A 17,079-nucleotide genomic window follows, 5' to 3' on the forward strand; every position below is an offset into this window, starting at 1 on the left:
AATGGATGAGTGGATGGATAGATGGATGAGTGTATGGATAGATGGATGAATGGGTGAGTGAATGGATGGATGGATGGATAAATGGATGGACAGATGGATGGATGGATGGACAGATAAATGGATGAGTGGATGGATAGATGGATAGATGGATGAATGGGTGGGTGGATGGATGTATGGATGGATGGAAGGACGGATGGATGGACAGCTGGATGGATGCCTGAACATGGCCCTTTCTTCATGGGGTACTTGCTTCAAGACAACCAAACAAAGATCTTGGGGCGAAGGAGATATGGTGAAAGACCGAGATAAGATGGAGCCAAGAGCAGTGGAAACACAAGAAGTTAATTTGAAAACTTCCAGAAAGCTCGAGAGCAGTGTTTCCTAACCTTTTAGGAGTCATGAACTCCTTTGAGAATACACATAAAGCTAATTCTTGCCATAGAAATGCATATACACACAGTTTTGTGTAGCATTTCAGAGTTAATGAAGTCACACATGGACTCTTCACCCAGCATTTACCACACTAAGCTGTAATTACCAATTTGCTTATCTGTCTCCCATCCAGGTTATATACGCTGGAAGGAGCAGCATTTCCTTCAGGGGGGTCTATGGCCCCGGTTAAATAACATCCAGTGCTGAGCAATGAACTCTTGTGATCGCACTCTCTTTCCCCAGCTTCTAGGAACTATGGATGGGTACTCTGGGCCCAATTTTCATCTTCAGCTCACACTGTTGTTTGGAGCGGCAGGTGGAGAGGGCTGGGCTGAGAGAATTTCCTCCATCTGCTGGGGACAGTGGCAGGGGGCGGTTGGGAGGGGAACATATGGATGGATCTTCTCGCTCATGGTCAAGAGTGGTTTAAAAATGTGTACATACTGATTAAGAGTGGAAACCAATTTTCGTCCCTGTCCCAGATTTGTCATTAGCATGTAAACACTGTCCTGGATCTGGGCAGGCATTAGCATAATAGCCAAGCAAGAGTTATATCAGTAATCACTTCTTTAATCAATGTTGTAATTTACAGACCATTGACTTTCCTCATTTATTACCTTTCTGAGCTCGGGTGGGAAGGAACCTGGCTGCTCCAGAATACATAAATAATTAAGAGGAACGCCAAGGGTATGAAGCGGCGGGGCATGATAGAGCCATTGTCACTGTTATTCCTGAAGGTGCCATAAATGTCTGGGCAATTCTCAGGATGCATCCATCATTTCCTAAGTGGCTAGCAGTGGGAACCATGGTGTCACAAAATGAGCTTGCTCATCTGCAAAAAAGGAACCCAAAACCCCTACGAGCATCTTTCCAGCCCCTTGGCTCCATTTCTGGGAATCTTTTTTCTCTCTCATTGTGGGTGGGCTGCCCACGGAGAAAACTGCCGGCTGGCTCCTGCTCACTCTGACATTCAAACTCTCCCTTCTGAATGCACGGTGGCCATGGAACCAACCACTGGTGTCTGCTTTTAAGGACTTGGAGGGGCTAGGGTGGGTTCTGGTTGAGTGACCTATGGTCAGCTGACACCTTCTGTTGTCACTCAGGCCTTGGCGACTTCCTGAGGACATTGCCTGCTTCCGAGGGGAGAAGCTGGGGACCACTTTCCATGAAGAAAGCAAAAGGCTTCTGTGGGTCAGACATCGACATCCAATGCGATTTCTGTCTGGATGTCCTCGGCCAAGCGGGTTCTCAAATTTGACAAGCATTAGAGGGGGCTTGTCAAGTGTCCACAGACTGTTGGGCCCACTCCTAAAGTCTCAGATTAAGCAGGTCTGGCGGGGGGGGGTCCCATATTTGCACTTCTAACAAGTTCCTGGGAGACGCTGATGCTTCAGGTCTGGGGACCACAATTAGAGACTCACTCCTTGAAATAATGCAATTTCCCCTTCTTCTGTGTTTCCATGGCAGCTTAAATATCCTGTCTTAGCCCTTTGGGGCTGCAATAACAGAATACCCAGAGACGGGGCCCGGGGCTTAAACCACAGTCATTTATTTCTCACAGTCTGGAGGCTGGGAAGTCCAATATCAAGGCGCCGGCAGAGTCTGTGTCTGGTGAGGGCCCATTCCTGGCTCATAGATGGCTGTCTTCTCTCTGTGTCCTCACTTGGTGGAAGGGGTGAGGGAGCCCTCTGGAGCCTCTTATAAAAGCACTAATTTATTCATGAAAGCTCCGCCCTCATGGCCTAATCACCTCCCTAAACCCCTGCCTCTGAACACTCTTAAACACTGGGGTTTAAAATCTCAACATAGGTGTTTGGGGGGTGTCACACAAACGTTCAGTCCATATATACTCCTTTCATTACTGTAATCATTTAGCTCTGATGCTTTAAATACCATCTCTGTGCTAATGACTCCCCACAGCCGACCTCCAGTGAAGGAGGAGTGCTTATCCGACCACAAAGTGCTTATTCAACATCTCTACTTGGCTCTCTAATTAGCATTTCCAACTTAATATGCTCAGAAATCTAACTCTAATAGGTTTTGCCTCTTCGGAGACTAGGGGTTGAGAATAGAAATGAAGTTCAAATACAGAAAAACGATTTACATTTCTTGCACACCTGAGTGTGTGTACCTGCTCTGTTAACATAAACGATCAAATGCTCTTACACTGTACTCATGCCTTCTTTTACATCTGCCATGTGCTTTCCCCATTATTCTCACCCTCGGTCCTTTCTGGAGCTCTGGACAGCCATCAGGATCCCATTTTAGAGATGAGAAAACTGAGGCTCACTGAGGTTGCAGCTTGCCCAAGGTGGAGAAGAGGGGTGAAGAATAGAACCGGTTTATGACAGTCAGTGCAGGATTTGATCAGACTGTTTCAGTCGTGTTGTCTTAACAGATAATATCCTGAGATTGTGGCCTTGGAAATCGCCCTTCCTGTCATGTGAGTCTTAGGGTCTTTTCCATTCCTGTGGGCTGGGGGACCAGGGAAAAGGGCCCCGAGAGAGGCCACTGGCCGCTGACTCTGGCGTGGACCAGCTCAGGTCCTTTCCGCCAGTTGCCCTGGCCCTCGCTCTCTTGGCCCATTCCCAAAGCAGCCCACTCAGGCCGGAACATTGCACATCTGGTCAGGGAACAGATACTACATGCTACCTGGAACTTAGGAGAGTTCAACAGAGGGACTCTTTACAAAGGTGTGGGTAGGGTTGAAGGAAACCAGCAAGAGATGGCAAAGCCCAGCAGAGACAGAGGTCGGGGTGGTGGATTGAATAGCATTCTCCAAAATCCATGCTCATCTAGGACCTCCGAATAGGACCTGATTTGGAAAGAGGGTCTCTGCAGATGTAATTAGCTAAAATGAGGTGATACCAGCCTAGGGTGGGCCCTTAAAGGGCTGGTGTCTGTGCCCAGCTTGGGCACTGTCCCTGCTCGAGAGGCCTGCCCACCTTGGCAGAAAATGCAGCCAATGTCAACTCACAACCGTGGTGCAAGGGGCCCAGAGGAATAAAACAGACCGACCTCAGTTTCCCCACCCTCCAGTGCCTGGGGGTGCCTCCCCCTGCCTCCAGCCTTGTGGGAACCCTGAGGATGACTGGGATGTAATCTACAAAGGTTAGCCTCCCAGAGCAGGGTGGGAGAAGTGCAGAGGGGTCTGGAGGGACAAACAGCATATCCAACACACAGACCTCTTCTCTAACCTTTCCCATCTTCTTTTATTTGTGGGGGGGGCACACCGCGAGGCATGTGGGATCTTAGTTCCCCACCAAGGATCAACCCAGTGCCCCCTGCATTGGAAGCTTGGAGTCTTAACCACTGGACCTCCAGGGAAGTCCCCCATTTCCCAGCTTCTTAATCTGGGACTAATGTTTAAAAATTTTTGGGACTTGTGGCCCCCTTTATTTTATTTTTTTGCGGTACACGGAATCACTCACACACTAAGGTGTCAATTTGTCAATTTCCTTGTCAATTATCCTAGTGCTTTTTGCTGAGTAATGTGTCATTTTATTTTATTATTTTTTATTGGAGTATAGTTGCTTTACAGTGTGGTGTTAGTTTCTGCTGCACAGCGAAGTGACTCAGCCACACACATACACACATCCCCTCCCTCTTGGACCTCCCTCGGCCGATCACAGGACCCCTCTCCTCCAGGGGGAGCTCAGGGCAGAGCCTTGCTGGGAGATCTCAGGCTCTTCCACTTCTTCTCGTGCTTTGCCTCCATCAGAGCAAGTCACTACTTTGGCTAATGTCACCAAGGGGAACCTGCTCCTGGCTGGGGCAGGAGCAGACCTCTTCTCTAACCTGGAACAAGTTAAGAAATGGAAGAAAGGCCCTGGGACAGGGGGACAGGGACAGGGTGGGTAGTAAAGAGCAAGGCCCTGGGGTGGGAAGGGAGAAGCCTCCACTCCAGGCACCCACTCCTCTTCCCTGTGGCCCCAGCCCTAGTTGCATTTGGGGATCCTTTCCCCCCTCACATTAGCCCAGAGGTTTGGATGAATCTCCGCCTCCAGTCTCCAAAGCAGGGTCATGTGATGACGATCTAAGCCAATCAGAGCTTCACATTTCTCCAGTCACAGTGGTTGGCGCAGGGGTGAGCACGTGACTTAAGCTGGTATAACTGGAGGGAATCTCAGGAATTTTTCAGGTGAGACTAGACAAAAGATACTTGCTCTCTTCTGCTGGAATGCTGCATGTCAAGAGATGGTTTTGCAGCTGCCTGTAGCCACCTTGGGACAGTACGACTTGTCTGAGATGTCAGTGAGCACAGAGGATACTGAACCAAGAGAAAGAGAGCCAGAAATAAAATCCTGATTGATAACTTCATGTGAGCTCCTGGATTCAGCCATTCCTGAAGCCAGAATTGCTTACTGTACAGAAATAGAAGCCAAAAACAACCCTCCCTTTTTTGCTTAATTCAGTTTGAGGCACATTGTCTGTTAACCAAAATCACGCTCTCAGATAGAAGAGGCAAGCTCTGCTGCACCAGCCCAGACCCATCTGTGTGCATCCCTCCCCATCAACATCTCATCAAGGAGGACAAGAGGAGACAGGTAAAAAGGCACAGGTGTCACTAGGCTGACACTGCATGGTGATTTTTAATCCTCTGAGAGCTCGTGGAAAGGAGAGTGAGAGTAAACTCGGAATAACGTAACTGAATTCCAGCTCAGATGCAGTGGATATTTGTTATTTTTGCTACCCAACACCCACTCATCTTATTTTTGGTTACAGTTTTTAGGTGTTTTGAGGGGAATCTCCCTAGATCCTCATGCTCAATCCTTGTGCTTCAATGGTCTTGACCTCAGCTACACAGTGGGGTGTACTCATAACATCACACTGCCCCTGGCCACAGGGATTGGTCCAGGAATAGTCACATGACACTGTCTAGCCCAATAACAGGAAGTCCAAGGATTTCTGATGGAGTGAAAGTACCATCTCATTTCTGGGAAGCTGTGGACGTAAGACCTCTGGGGACCACATATAAAGAGTCAAAGGCAGAGCTTAGAGGGGCAGAGAAATTGATTTCTGAATCCATCTGTGCCCTAGACATTTAAATAATAAGACAGTTCTCCCCTTACTTATTAAGCCAATTTGAGAGCCTTCATCATTCAACAACCACATCATACTTGAGAAAGATATGATGAACCATTGGGAGGTTGGCATATGATGTTGCCTGAGACCAAATCCTTGTTCTCAGATGGATTTCAGGCGAGAGGTCAAAGCAGGGCAGAAATGTCAATACCTGGCAGGAGAAAAAGCTAACACAGGAGGAGAACTGTTTTCCAGATCTAAATCTGTCCCACGGCTAACCAGATACGCGATTCCAGTCTGGACTTCTCTACCCTGTGCTTCATGGAGCTGGCCAGAGACTTTTCTTCAATGCAAGAGCCATCTATGCCCAGTTGCAGGACCCCCAGGGCTTCAAAACCTCTGTTCTCAGTTAAACAAATCCAGATGGACTTCCCTTGGCTCAAGTAAAACCTGACTCATAAATAAACGGTCTTATCTTTTGCAAAAGTCTTTTATTAGAGCACAGTATTCTTGGGAGCTTAAGACAGATCAGTTGGCAGAGGTTTTCTCACTTGTGGTCCACGAAGTGATGGTGTCTTAGATTCGACAACATACAGTGTTTTCCATAACCACCTAATGATTCATTCAACAAAGATGTATTGGCCTTTTTCTAGGTACCATTCCAGTACTGGGTATGTGGCAACAAACAGAACATGTCCCCTGCCCTCATGGAGCCTGGCATGGAGGGAACAGACAATAACAGATAAGCGTATTACAGGTGGTGACGAGTACCGCAAAGGAAATGCAACAGGTGCTGTGCTAGGGTGTGGCCTGGGCGTAAAGGGTTAAGCTGCATCCAGCTTAACCTGCTCTTTCTTGGCCAGTCCTAAGCATTAATTTCCGCCTATCAACCCAGGGATGAATGCGTGGCTCAGTTCCTACCAGTTGCAGGCTCTGGGTCTTTGCTTCCCAAAGAACATCTGTGATGATGGAAATGTCCTACACCTGTGCATCCAATGCCCTACCTGTGCGCTGTCCAACATGGTAGCCGTGAGCCACCTGTGTGGCCAGTCTCACCCTCTCTCTGAGGGTGACAACCACAAATGTCTCCAAACATGGCCAAATGTCCCCTGGCAGAGATACGATCACCCCAGGGAGAGAACACCTGCTCTAGGTCTACCTGGATAGTAAGAAGAGCTAACCGAATGCATCGCCCTACATGCTTTACTTTTATAACTATGTTAAAACTCGCAACAATCTTACGAGGTTGGTATGAGTATTACTCATTTTGCAGATGAATAAACTGAGGCTGGAAGAACTTGTCTGTGGCAGAGTGCAAGCTCTTAGACACGCTATTTCAACGGCTGGAGGAAATTTTGGTGCTAGAAGGAACTTTCATGGAAGGAACTTCCTTGTTTTACACTGGAGACCCCCAGCCCAGAACTGGAGCACAACTGGGCAGTGTCACTCAGCCTAGCCTGATGCCCGGGACTCCTTTGCTGCCCTTGACTTTCTCTCATTCTTAGAAACAAATGGCTCTTGAGGATAAAGACCTTTTGGCTTTTCTTCCAGAGCCTGTCTGATATGAGAAGCAAAAATGGGCAGCTCTCTTCCCTCCTTGGGAAAGAATTTGCCCGTTTTCCTACTGGGCGAGGGAGTGTTGCTCACAGTGGGAATCAATCTCAGGGACTCTTTAAAAACTTCAGGCTGTTATGAAAGAACTTAGCTCTCTCAAGGACTCAGAGCTGTGGAATCAATAGTAAATTCAGCAGGGAGAAAGCTTTGTGCTGAGGGGAGCCATTGCACAGGGGAAAATGACTGTTGCTTACGTGAGGTTGCTTTCCGCGTACTAGAACTCCTTTGGTCAGCAGGGGAAGCAGGGCCCTGTGGTTGCCCATATACATTATTTTTAGCTCTGCACCGGAATCCATTAGCTGGAACTGTGCCCTGGAGGTCAGACAGGCTTCACCGGAAATTCAATAAATGAGCTTTCTTTAATGATGTTTTAAATCTCAGCATCCCCACCCTGTCAGGGGGAGTGCCTAGCCTCTGTGGCCTCAGGAGCTTTGGGGAAAGCACAGGCAGGGCTGCAGGCCAGGGTAGGAGCCACCCAGGAAGTACAGGGTGGGGTACCGTAGTGTCAGCCTGGTTAGGATGGAGGGCTGGAGAGAGCACTGTGAAAATCAGGGATACACAGTCAATAGCAGGCATTGATAGTCATTATTTTCCCTGCCACCAACTGGCCCAAACGCCTCCTCCTCGGAGACCTATCCAGAGTCACCCTTTACGCCCAGGCCACGCCCTAGCACAGCACCTGTTGCATTTCCTTTGTGGTCCTTGTCACCACCTGTAATACGCTTATCTGTTATTGTCTGTTCCCTCCATGCCAGGCTCCATGAGGGCAGGGGACATGTTCTGTTTGTTGCCATGTACCCAGTACTGGAGTGGTACCTAGAAAAAGGCCAATACATCTTTGTTGAATGAATCATTAGGTGGTTATGGAAAACACTGTATGTTGTTGAATCTAAGACACCATCACTTCGTGGACCACAAGTGAGAAAACCTCTGCCAACTAATCTTTGCCATGCCATCAACTGTATGGCTCATCTATATTTCAAGGATGTTCACGTGTGGATGACTGTGTACAGTAAGGACGCTATGACGGTGGTTACTTGGATGCTGCACGTGCTTGTCCCTGTTACGTATCTTCCCTCCCCGTGCGGTTCCTGGGCTTCTGTTGGGCACATCACTACCCTTCTCTGGGCTGTTGCTTTTTCATTCCTTGAACGTCAATCAACACAGACGCTGATGTTCGCAGGTCTCTCCACTCACACGTTATTACTCCTATTGACCTAAACACCGAACATGCTGCCAACCAGACCCCTCTTCACTTGCGGTTCCTTCACGCCCCACACTAACGTAGCTTCATTTCCCAAATGCCCACCAAACGGGGATATTCATGAAGCATCGCAAGGTGAGAGGAGGGAAAAGGCAGGAATGTGTACCTCATCTCTGCAAACAAACCAGGACAGAAAAACCCTTCTGTGTGTGTGTTTATATATAAACACACACACAGAAGGGTTTCAGGTGTTAGTTTCAGGTGTACAGCAAAGTGATTCAATTATACATGTATATACAAATCTCTTCTTTTTCAGATTAATTTCCATTATAGGTTACTACACGATATTGAATATAGTTCCCTGTGCTCTACAATAGGTACTTGTTTATCTATTTTATATACAGTAGTGTGGAACTGTTAATCCCAAACTCCTAATTTATCCCCCCGTTCCCCCTTGGTAATTGTAAGTTTGTCTTCTATGTCTGTCTGTTTCTGTTCTGTTTCACAAGTTCATTTGATCTGCCAATTTTAAAAGTCCATGATTAAAAAAAATAGTTTGTATGATATGATCCCATTCTCATAAAATTACATCTCTCTACATGGTTATCCATAAAGTGTCAAAAGAGATTACGTACAAAATGATTGCCAAATTTCTTTAGTAAGAGACCACATACTGTATGATGCCATTTATATGGAATGCCCCAAAAAAGGCAAACCCATAAAGACAGAAAGCAGATTAGTGTTTGCCCAGGGCTAGGGGTGGGAATGGAGATGAACAGTAAATGGGGTGACAAAAGTATTCCAAAACTGGGTCATGGTGATGGTTACCCAGCTCAGTAAATTTCCTAAAGTGTCGCTGAATCATACACTGGAAATAAGCTGCATCCAGTTCTAATTTTTAAATAACACTGTGCTTACCACACAAAGTACACCTGTAGATGGCCAGTTTGTAAACCCTGGCTTACCTAATTGGGTCATCAAGGGGATTACCTGACTCAGAGTTCAGTCCATTCCATGTGTTGGCTTCTAGGTTAAGTCCTTTACTTGATAAATGAAACTCATGAATCCTCACAATGACCTTTTGAATTAGGTATGTGATTGTCCCCACGTTACTCTGGAGGACACTCAGGACTAGAGGGAATATATGAATCGCCCAAGACTGCATAGCTTGGAAATGGCAAAGCCAAGAAGAACTTGCTGGAAGGAACTGCCCAGGATCCCCTTGTGTTTCTCAACATCTTACAAACAGAGACGCGACTGTCTTTGTCTGAATGGTCTTTTCAAGGATGTTTATATGGTGAGAAGCCTCAGGGGAGAGAGACAGGGTCCCCTTCTGGAGCAAAAGGCAGGCAGGCTTATGCCTCAATAGAGCAGAGATACTGTCTCGGTCCAGGAGAAGGCGACACAGGCTTTCTGCCTATCTTAGCTCAGGCTGCAATAGCAAAATACCACAGGCTGGGGGCTTAAACAACAGACATTTATTTCTCATAGTTCTGGAGGTGGGGAAGTCCAGGATCAACGTGCAGGCATGGTCGAGTTTTGCTAAAAGCCCTCTTCCTGGCTTTCAGGCAGCCGCCTTCTTGCGATGTCCTTACATGGTGGAGAGAGGGCAGGCTCTGATCTCTTCTTCTTTTGACAGCACTAATCCCATCATCCTCAGGACCTCACCTAAACCTAATCACCTCCCAAAGCCCTGTCCCTAGTGCCATCACATGGGGGATTGAAGCTTCAACACGTGAACTGTGGGAACACACAAACATTCAGTCCCTAACACTGCCCGTTAAAAAAGACTCGGGTTCCTGAAGCTCAGGGTTCCTCTTTTGGAACAGAGACCACAGCACATGCAGTGTGGCAAAACCCTGGGGGACTGGAGCTTAGATGCAGGACGATGCAGATGCACTGGCTGCCCTTTAGCCCTTTGACTCTGATCCAGGAGTCTCGTGTCTTCTGCCAGCAAACTGTGACAGGTTGATGTGTCAAGCTGCACGTAGGGTGGAATCTCAGAGCCTTCAGAGGACTTTCCAGAGCTCAGGTCTGTCTAAATCCCAAACCTTATGAGCCTGTTGGAGGGTAGGCACGTATTAGGGGCCAATTCCCTCCCCCTTTCTTCTCACCGTGGCACCCTAAGCTGTACCAAACTAGCTCTTCAAGTATCCTTCACCTTGTCAGACCGCGAACCACAGGCTGTGTCTGAGTCCTGGGAAACGGGGTTCCCGTGTGCCTGCTCAGACATCCTTCCTTGGCTTCTGCTGACTCGAGACTTCCCCTTGCTTTGTCAACAGCCAGGGGTATTGACTCAGAATTCATTTCAGGGGGCGGTTTTTAGCTTGAATACATTCATTTCCCTAAAGATACTAATTACATTCCTGGAAATACTAGTAATGGGCTCCATGTCAAACCTATTTAAGAACAGCTCAGGGCAGTTTTGTGTACAACTGCAGTGAAATTTGTTTTTGGGTTTTCGTAGGCTGAAGGATGGACCTCTAGAAAAGTCATCAGCGCCAGAGGTGTCCTTTCAAAGGGTCACACTTATCAAGGGTCCTGGCCCTTCGGGGGATTGCACATCAGTAATAAATGCAACTGATCAGCAGGGACCTGGTATGTGACCACGGCTGGTCCAAACCAAGTGTCTCTTCTCCTTCCCCTCCTACCAACGTTACTTTTCAGCCACAGGAAAGAGATCCCAGCCAGAAGCAGAGCAGAGGTCCCTCAGAGCAGTGGTTCTCAATGGGGGTGATTTTGTCTACCAGGGGACATTTAGTGTCTGGAGACATGTTTATTTGTCACAACTTGGAGTGCTATGGGCATCTACTGGGAAGAATCCAAAGATGCTTCTAAACAACCTACAGTGTGTGGGACAGTCCCCATAACAAAGAATTAGCTGGCGCAAAATATTAAGTGCGGTAAGGTTGCAAAATCCTGCCTCCGAGCTCAGAACTTTGCTGTCCAATGCAGCACCCACGAGCCACACGTGGCTCTGGACCACTTGAAATGGGGCTGTGATGGAGGTGTATTCTAACACACACTGATTGGAAAGACTTAGTGCCAAAAAATATGAAACGTCCTATTAATCATTTTTACATTGACTACATGTTGAAATAAGCTTTTAAATATAATGGGTTAAACATACGCCATTAAAAAATCAGATTCACCTGTTTTGTTTTGTTTTTTTCTTTTTCTGAATGTGACTCGAGAGGATTTAAGTTACCTGTGTGGCTCACATTGTGCTTCTATTGGACAGTGTTGTTTAGAACTTCTTCCACCCCCCCCTCCTCCCACAGGCTTTTTGGGTCTTCTGTAAAGCACTCTGGGCTCAGGGCTACCATCTGCCCATACATCACTTTTGGTTTAGTTACAAAAAATAGTCCCTTCTTTGAGATGACACTCCCAACAGCCAAAAAATGACGGTCACAGGATATTGTTGGGATGCTTTACTGCGACCTACTGGAAGGTTGGTGTAACAGTTTAGACCATGTGAACATGGCACCAAGTGCAGTGGACAATCTTGGCAGTGCTGGTTGCCATGTGTCCATGCTGGGGGTGGAGTTTGCAGAGAAGGATTTATTCCACCACAATCCTCCCCTTCAACGGTCTGTAAGGTTCTCTTCCACGCACACGTGTTGTTTTTAACCCCAGAGAGAAGACTCTGATTGCTATCTGTCAGACTTGATTTGGGGGGCAGGGATGGGGAAACATTATCTGGATGCTTTCTTTTGGATGTCTATGTTTTTTTTCTGGATATGTTCCTATTGATTTAAAAAAATATAGAGAAAGACCAAACAGTTAATTTCTAGTTTGGAAAAACCCTCACTGTCTTATTCTCTGAGCAAGTATTGTGGGTACACGATCATGGTACATGTTGGTGGGAAAGACCAAAAATTAAGGTCCTTCCTGCAAGACACTTAGTTTCCAGAGCAGGGATTTCTCTAGGCCAGCTTTTTCTTGGAAGGGCCAAATGGTAACTATCTCAGACTTGCAGGCCATATGGTCTCTGTGGAAACTACTCAAAAGCAGCCACAGACAATATGGAAATAAATTTGAAAGAACAAAATTTTGCCATTTGCAGCAACATGGATGGAGGGCATGATGCTAAGTGAAGTAAGTCAGACAGAGACAAATACTGTGTGATACCACTCATATGTGGAATCTAAAAAATACAACAAACTAGTGAATATGATGAAAAAGAAGCAGACGTGCAGATATAGAGAACAAACTAGTGGTTACCAGTGGGGAGAGGGCAGGGGCGATATAGGGGTAGAGGGAGAAAAACAGGATTGTTGGGGGACTATGTGAAACCATGTGGGCTTCCCTGGTGGTGCAGTTGTTAAGAATCCGCCTGCCAATTCAGGGGACACAGGTTCAAGCCCTGGCCCAGGAAGATCCCACATGCCGCACAGCAACTAAGCCCGCAAGCCACAACTACTGAGCCTGTGCTCTAGAGCCCACGAGCCACAACTACTGAGCCCACATGCCACAACTACTGAAGCCCTCGTGCCTAGAGCCCATGCTCTGCAACAAGAGAAGCCACCGCAATGGGAAGCCCGCAGACCGCAAAGAAGAGTAGCCTCTGCTCGCTGCAACTAGAGAAAGCCCGTGCACAGCAACGAAGACCCAACACAGCCAACAATAAATAAATAAATTTATATAAAAAAAAGAAATCATGTGTGAAACTTTTGAAAATTGTAAAGCATTATAGAATTTAAAGAATCATTCAATAAAATTAAAAAAAAAAGAAATAGATTTGAGTGATCATATTCCAATAAAACTTTATTTATAAAGCAGGTGGTGGGCTGAATTTGTCCCAAAGTTCATAATTTTCCCTATAGAGCAGTCATGGCTGCCCCATGGGCCAGACCCATGCTGCTGATGTATTTTATATTTTATTTTTTTCCCGTCGTAGTTTTTTTTTTTTTAAATTACCTTTGGTTGCCAACTTTGAAAAACAAGGTGACTTACCAAATTTGCAGCTTCTCTTGAAGATGTAGCAATCCCAAATTCACATTTATACACGCCACAACTGACAGGAGTTGACTACTGCTACCCTTCTAGAAATGGGTTTGTCTCATTTACCACTTCATTCACTTAAATTACCTGCTTGGTTACTGTAGGTATTGGGGGTTTGACCCATAGTCCATAGCTCTCTTGATGACAGCTAGGTTGGCATGATGTCAAATTAAGAGATGATGGAAATGGGAAAGTTTAGTAAAGCCACCGGAAGCGTTGTATACATAAACCTACCAGCTGAACCTCTTATTTCACCAGGCTAAACTCTCTTAGTGAATGGGAGGCCCCCATGAAGTTTCCACCAGTTCAATCCAGATGGCTAATGGAATCACTTACTTTGAACTTTTTTTGGCCATGCCTCTTGGCTTATGGGATCTTAGTTCCCTGACCAGGGATCGAACCCATGCCCTCGGCAGTGAAAGCACCGAGTCCTAACCACTGGACCACCAGGGAAATCCCTGGAATCACTTACTTTGATGACTTCCTCATCTGTGGACTTGCATTCCACCGACTCCGAGATATCCGTCACGGCACTGTTCTCCTCCACGGAGACCACCCTGATGGGCATGGCAACTGTCTTTCCCGTGAGAATGGCGGTGTTCAGAATCTCGGTGTCCTGCCGGAAGAACCAGACACAGCTGGGTCAAGGGAGCTATTCAGTTCTCTCCGACCCTAGGGGAAGCCTTCCAAGGTGTGTGCCAGGCTGTCTTTGTTTAGACAAGACATGCAGCACTTACCTTAGGGACCTGGGCAAAGGAGTCATTTTTGAACAATTTCCCAAGAGCGTTTCACAATTTACTTTTAGTTTATTTGTGATCGTCTTCCTAGTTTTCAACAACAACAATCCAAAAATATGTATTCTTTTTCTTTATTGCAGAGACCAAGTAAAAGTTACACATCAGTTAGGTTTGGGTTGTAAGTAACAGAAGTTGACTGGCTAGTTTGAGCAGGAAGGTACTCTGGTAGGTTGAATAACCAAGATGCCCATGTTCTAATCTCTGGAACCTGTGCATCTGTTGCCTTACATGGTAAACGGGACTTTGCAGTTGTGATTAAGCTAAGGATCTTGAGATGAAAAGATTATCCTGGGTTACCTGGTGTGGACCCAATGTAACCATAAGAGTTCTTTGAAGAGGTAGCCATGGGGGTCAAATGAAGAGAAGAAGATGTGGTGCTGGAAGCAGAGTGATGTGACCATGACCCGGGAGATGTGGGCAGCTTCTAGAAGCTGAAAAAAGAAGAGATTTCTCCCTAAAGCCTCCAGGAGGAAGGCACATTAATTTTAGCCCCAGAAGACTCATTTCTGACTTCCAACTTCCACAACTGTAATGTACTAAATTTGCGCTTATTTGTTAGAGCATTTGTTGTAACAGGAAACGAATTCAGGTTCTTAGTGGATAGATCCTGGGCTACTCCCGGATCAGAGGAAAAGCTGAAGAAGCCTTTGGAAAGGCAGGACCAAGAACAACTTCCAGGATGTTGAAAAGAGGAAAGGATGGGCAAGTCTCTCTAGAGTGAAGTGGAGTAAATCCCTTCAACCATTTCTATCCCTGAGTGACTCTGTTTATGATTTAAATTTTCTGGATGGAGAGTCTGATTGGTCTCATCCTGGTGCCCACCCCTGATCCAGGGAAGAATGGGGCCACTTTGATTGACATGCCTACCAAGACTGATTCCAACTGGAAAAGGGCAGTCTTAAAAAAAAATCAGAACTGTGTTATCAGGAGACGATAGAACGTATAGATTCCCATCAGGCAACAACAGATACTCGTTACAAAACCAATCAAAGAGTTAAGTAAATATTACCCCCAAATGCCCGTGATCACTACTGCACCTCGGCAATGGGCTTCATTGTTTTGTGCAGCCAACCAAACTGTCTTCCTCTGTTGACCCACTGTGGCCCATTCCATTAGAGGTCTGGGGACTTTGGTTTATCCTGTTCATACTGACTTTGTGCAAAATGATGAGCATCACGCCTCTCACGTGTGTTAAGATTTGCAAAGTGATGAAGAAAATGCCTTCTCTTTTGAATTTGTAGGCACTCCCTGCTTGCACTTTTGTAATCCTTTCCTTTATGGTCAAATGAAGATGAAAAAGGGTCTGTGGCTTTGGGACATCTATTGGCACCTTTAACCTTTGGGTCAACTTCTCCCCAAGTCCCTCTCCAGAACTGCTGCTCCACTTTGAAGCCAGAGATGCAAGGAAAGAGATTTTCTCATTTCTTCCACCAGGGAAGAAACTGACACAGAAACAACCTTCTGCATTAACCAAGAGCATAGCTGAAAGAGTCATCCGTTATAAGGAGAGTGCAAGCCTATCTCCGATGCTGGTGCCCATCAGCCAGCAGTTCAATAACCCTCTGCCATGTCTTCTCTTGGGTCCACAGGCTTCCTGGAGCTGGAGCTGCCATCTGGGCAGTGTTCACATTGGCTATTACAGATGCTAAGAATACTGCAGAAATCCCCCAAGTCCATTTTCAGGTTCATTACAGGTAATGTGCTCGGAGTTCAGTCTTAACATTTTCTTTCTGAGAATGGTCTTTGGCTAATGGCTTCATTAAAGCAGCAAACTCCCTTGTGTACTAATTGTGATTAGATTTCTAATGGTCACTGCAGTTTCTCTCTCTCTCTCTCTCACACACACACACACACACACACACACACATCCTCTTTTACCTAACACTTCTTATTCCTAAACTGAATTACATCAAGATTAAGACTGGTGAATCATTAGATATTTTTCACTGACCAAGATCAATTTCAGAAGCAGAAATTTACAGTCATAGAAATGCCAAATGGGTGAAGAAAGCATTGATCTTCAGGATAACCTGGCTAAGCCACAAGGATGAAGTTCCCTGTATTTAAAAATTCCTTCCTTTTCAATCTAAAAATAGGATACAGATGAACTTATTTACAAAACAGAAACAGACTCACAGACTTAGAGAACGAATTTAGGGTTACCAGGAGGCAGGGACAGATTGGGAGTTTGGGATTGACACTCACACACGACTGTATTTAACATGGAGAACCAACAAGGACCTACTGTAGAGCACAGGGAACTCTGCTCAGTATTCTGTGACAGCCTAAATGGGAAAAGAAGTTGAAAAAGGATACATGTATATGTATAACTGAATCACTTTTCTATACACCTGAAACTAACACAACACTGTTAATCTACTATGCTCCAATATAAAAACACATTTTTTTAATGAGTAAAAAGAAAAAAATAAAAAAATTTCTTTCCTGATCAATGGTTTTGGTGAGTGTCTGTTACTTGGTGGGCACAAGGGGTCTGGGATCCCAGATTCTAGTCTATGCTTTGCCGTTAACTTTCTGTAGACCCTTCATCACATCTCTTATCTTTTGGAATCTTCGCTTCTTCATTTTACAAATTAGGGGGTTGGACCGCATCTTCTCTATCTTTCCAGCTGTCAAATCCTAGATAACCATGAAGATCCAACAGCCATTTAATGAACACTTATGTGCACCCAGCATGTTCTTGTCACTGGGTTATAATGTAGTGAACCAGAGTGACAAGCCCATGCTCACGCAGATGGATGGGATGGCGGGGGGTGGGGAACAAGTAGGCAGGCAACCACAATATTGGGTTTGTCAGGACCTTTTCATTAACTCGTGGCAAAAATCCAACTCAACTCAATCTAAGCAAAAAAGGGGACCTATTGCCTTGTACGACTCAAATATCTGAGGGAAGATTCCAGCTCAGGTACTGCTAGGACCAGGTTCTCAAAACATGTTGCAATTAATTTCTTTCTTTTTTAATTGAAGTATAGTTGACTTACA

At 45.9% G+C, this 17,079-nt stretch overlaps 1 protein-coding gene across 1 annotated transcript in view; it reads right to left on the reverse strand.

The window, feature by feature from the left end:
- The window catches only part of TMEM132C (transmembrane protein 132C), a gene marked incomplete at its 5' end in the record, with an annotated part of 375,994 nt that overhangs the window by 13,156 nt on the left and 345,759 nt on the right, over positions 1–17,079 (reverse strand). The window contains one exon of the mRNA XM_081252152.1: positions 13,752–13,895. Coding sequence (XP_081108278.1) covers positions 13,752–13,895 — 144 coding nt within the window. The remainder of the gene's footprint in view (positions 1–13,751; positions 13,896–17,079) is intronic.

The sequence above is a fragment of the Mesoplodon bidens genome (genome assembly GCF_964165515.1).
Source record: "Mesoplodon bidens genome assembly, chromosome: 13".
Classification (NCBI taxonomy): Eukaryota; Metazoa; Chordata; class Mammalia; order Artiodactyla; family Ziphiidae; genus Mesoplodon; species Mesoplodon bidens.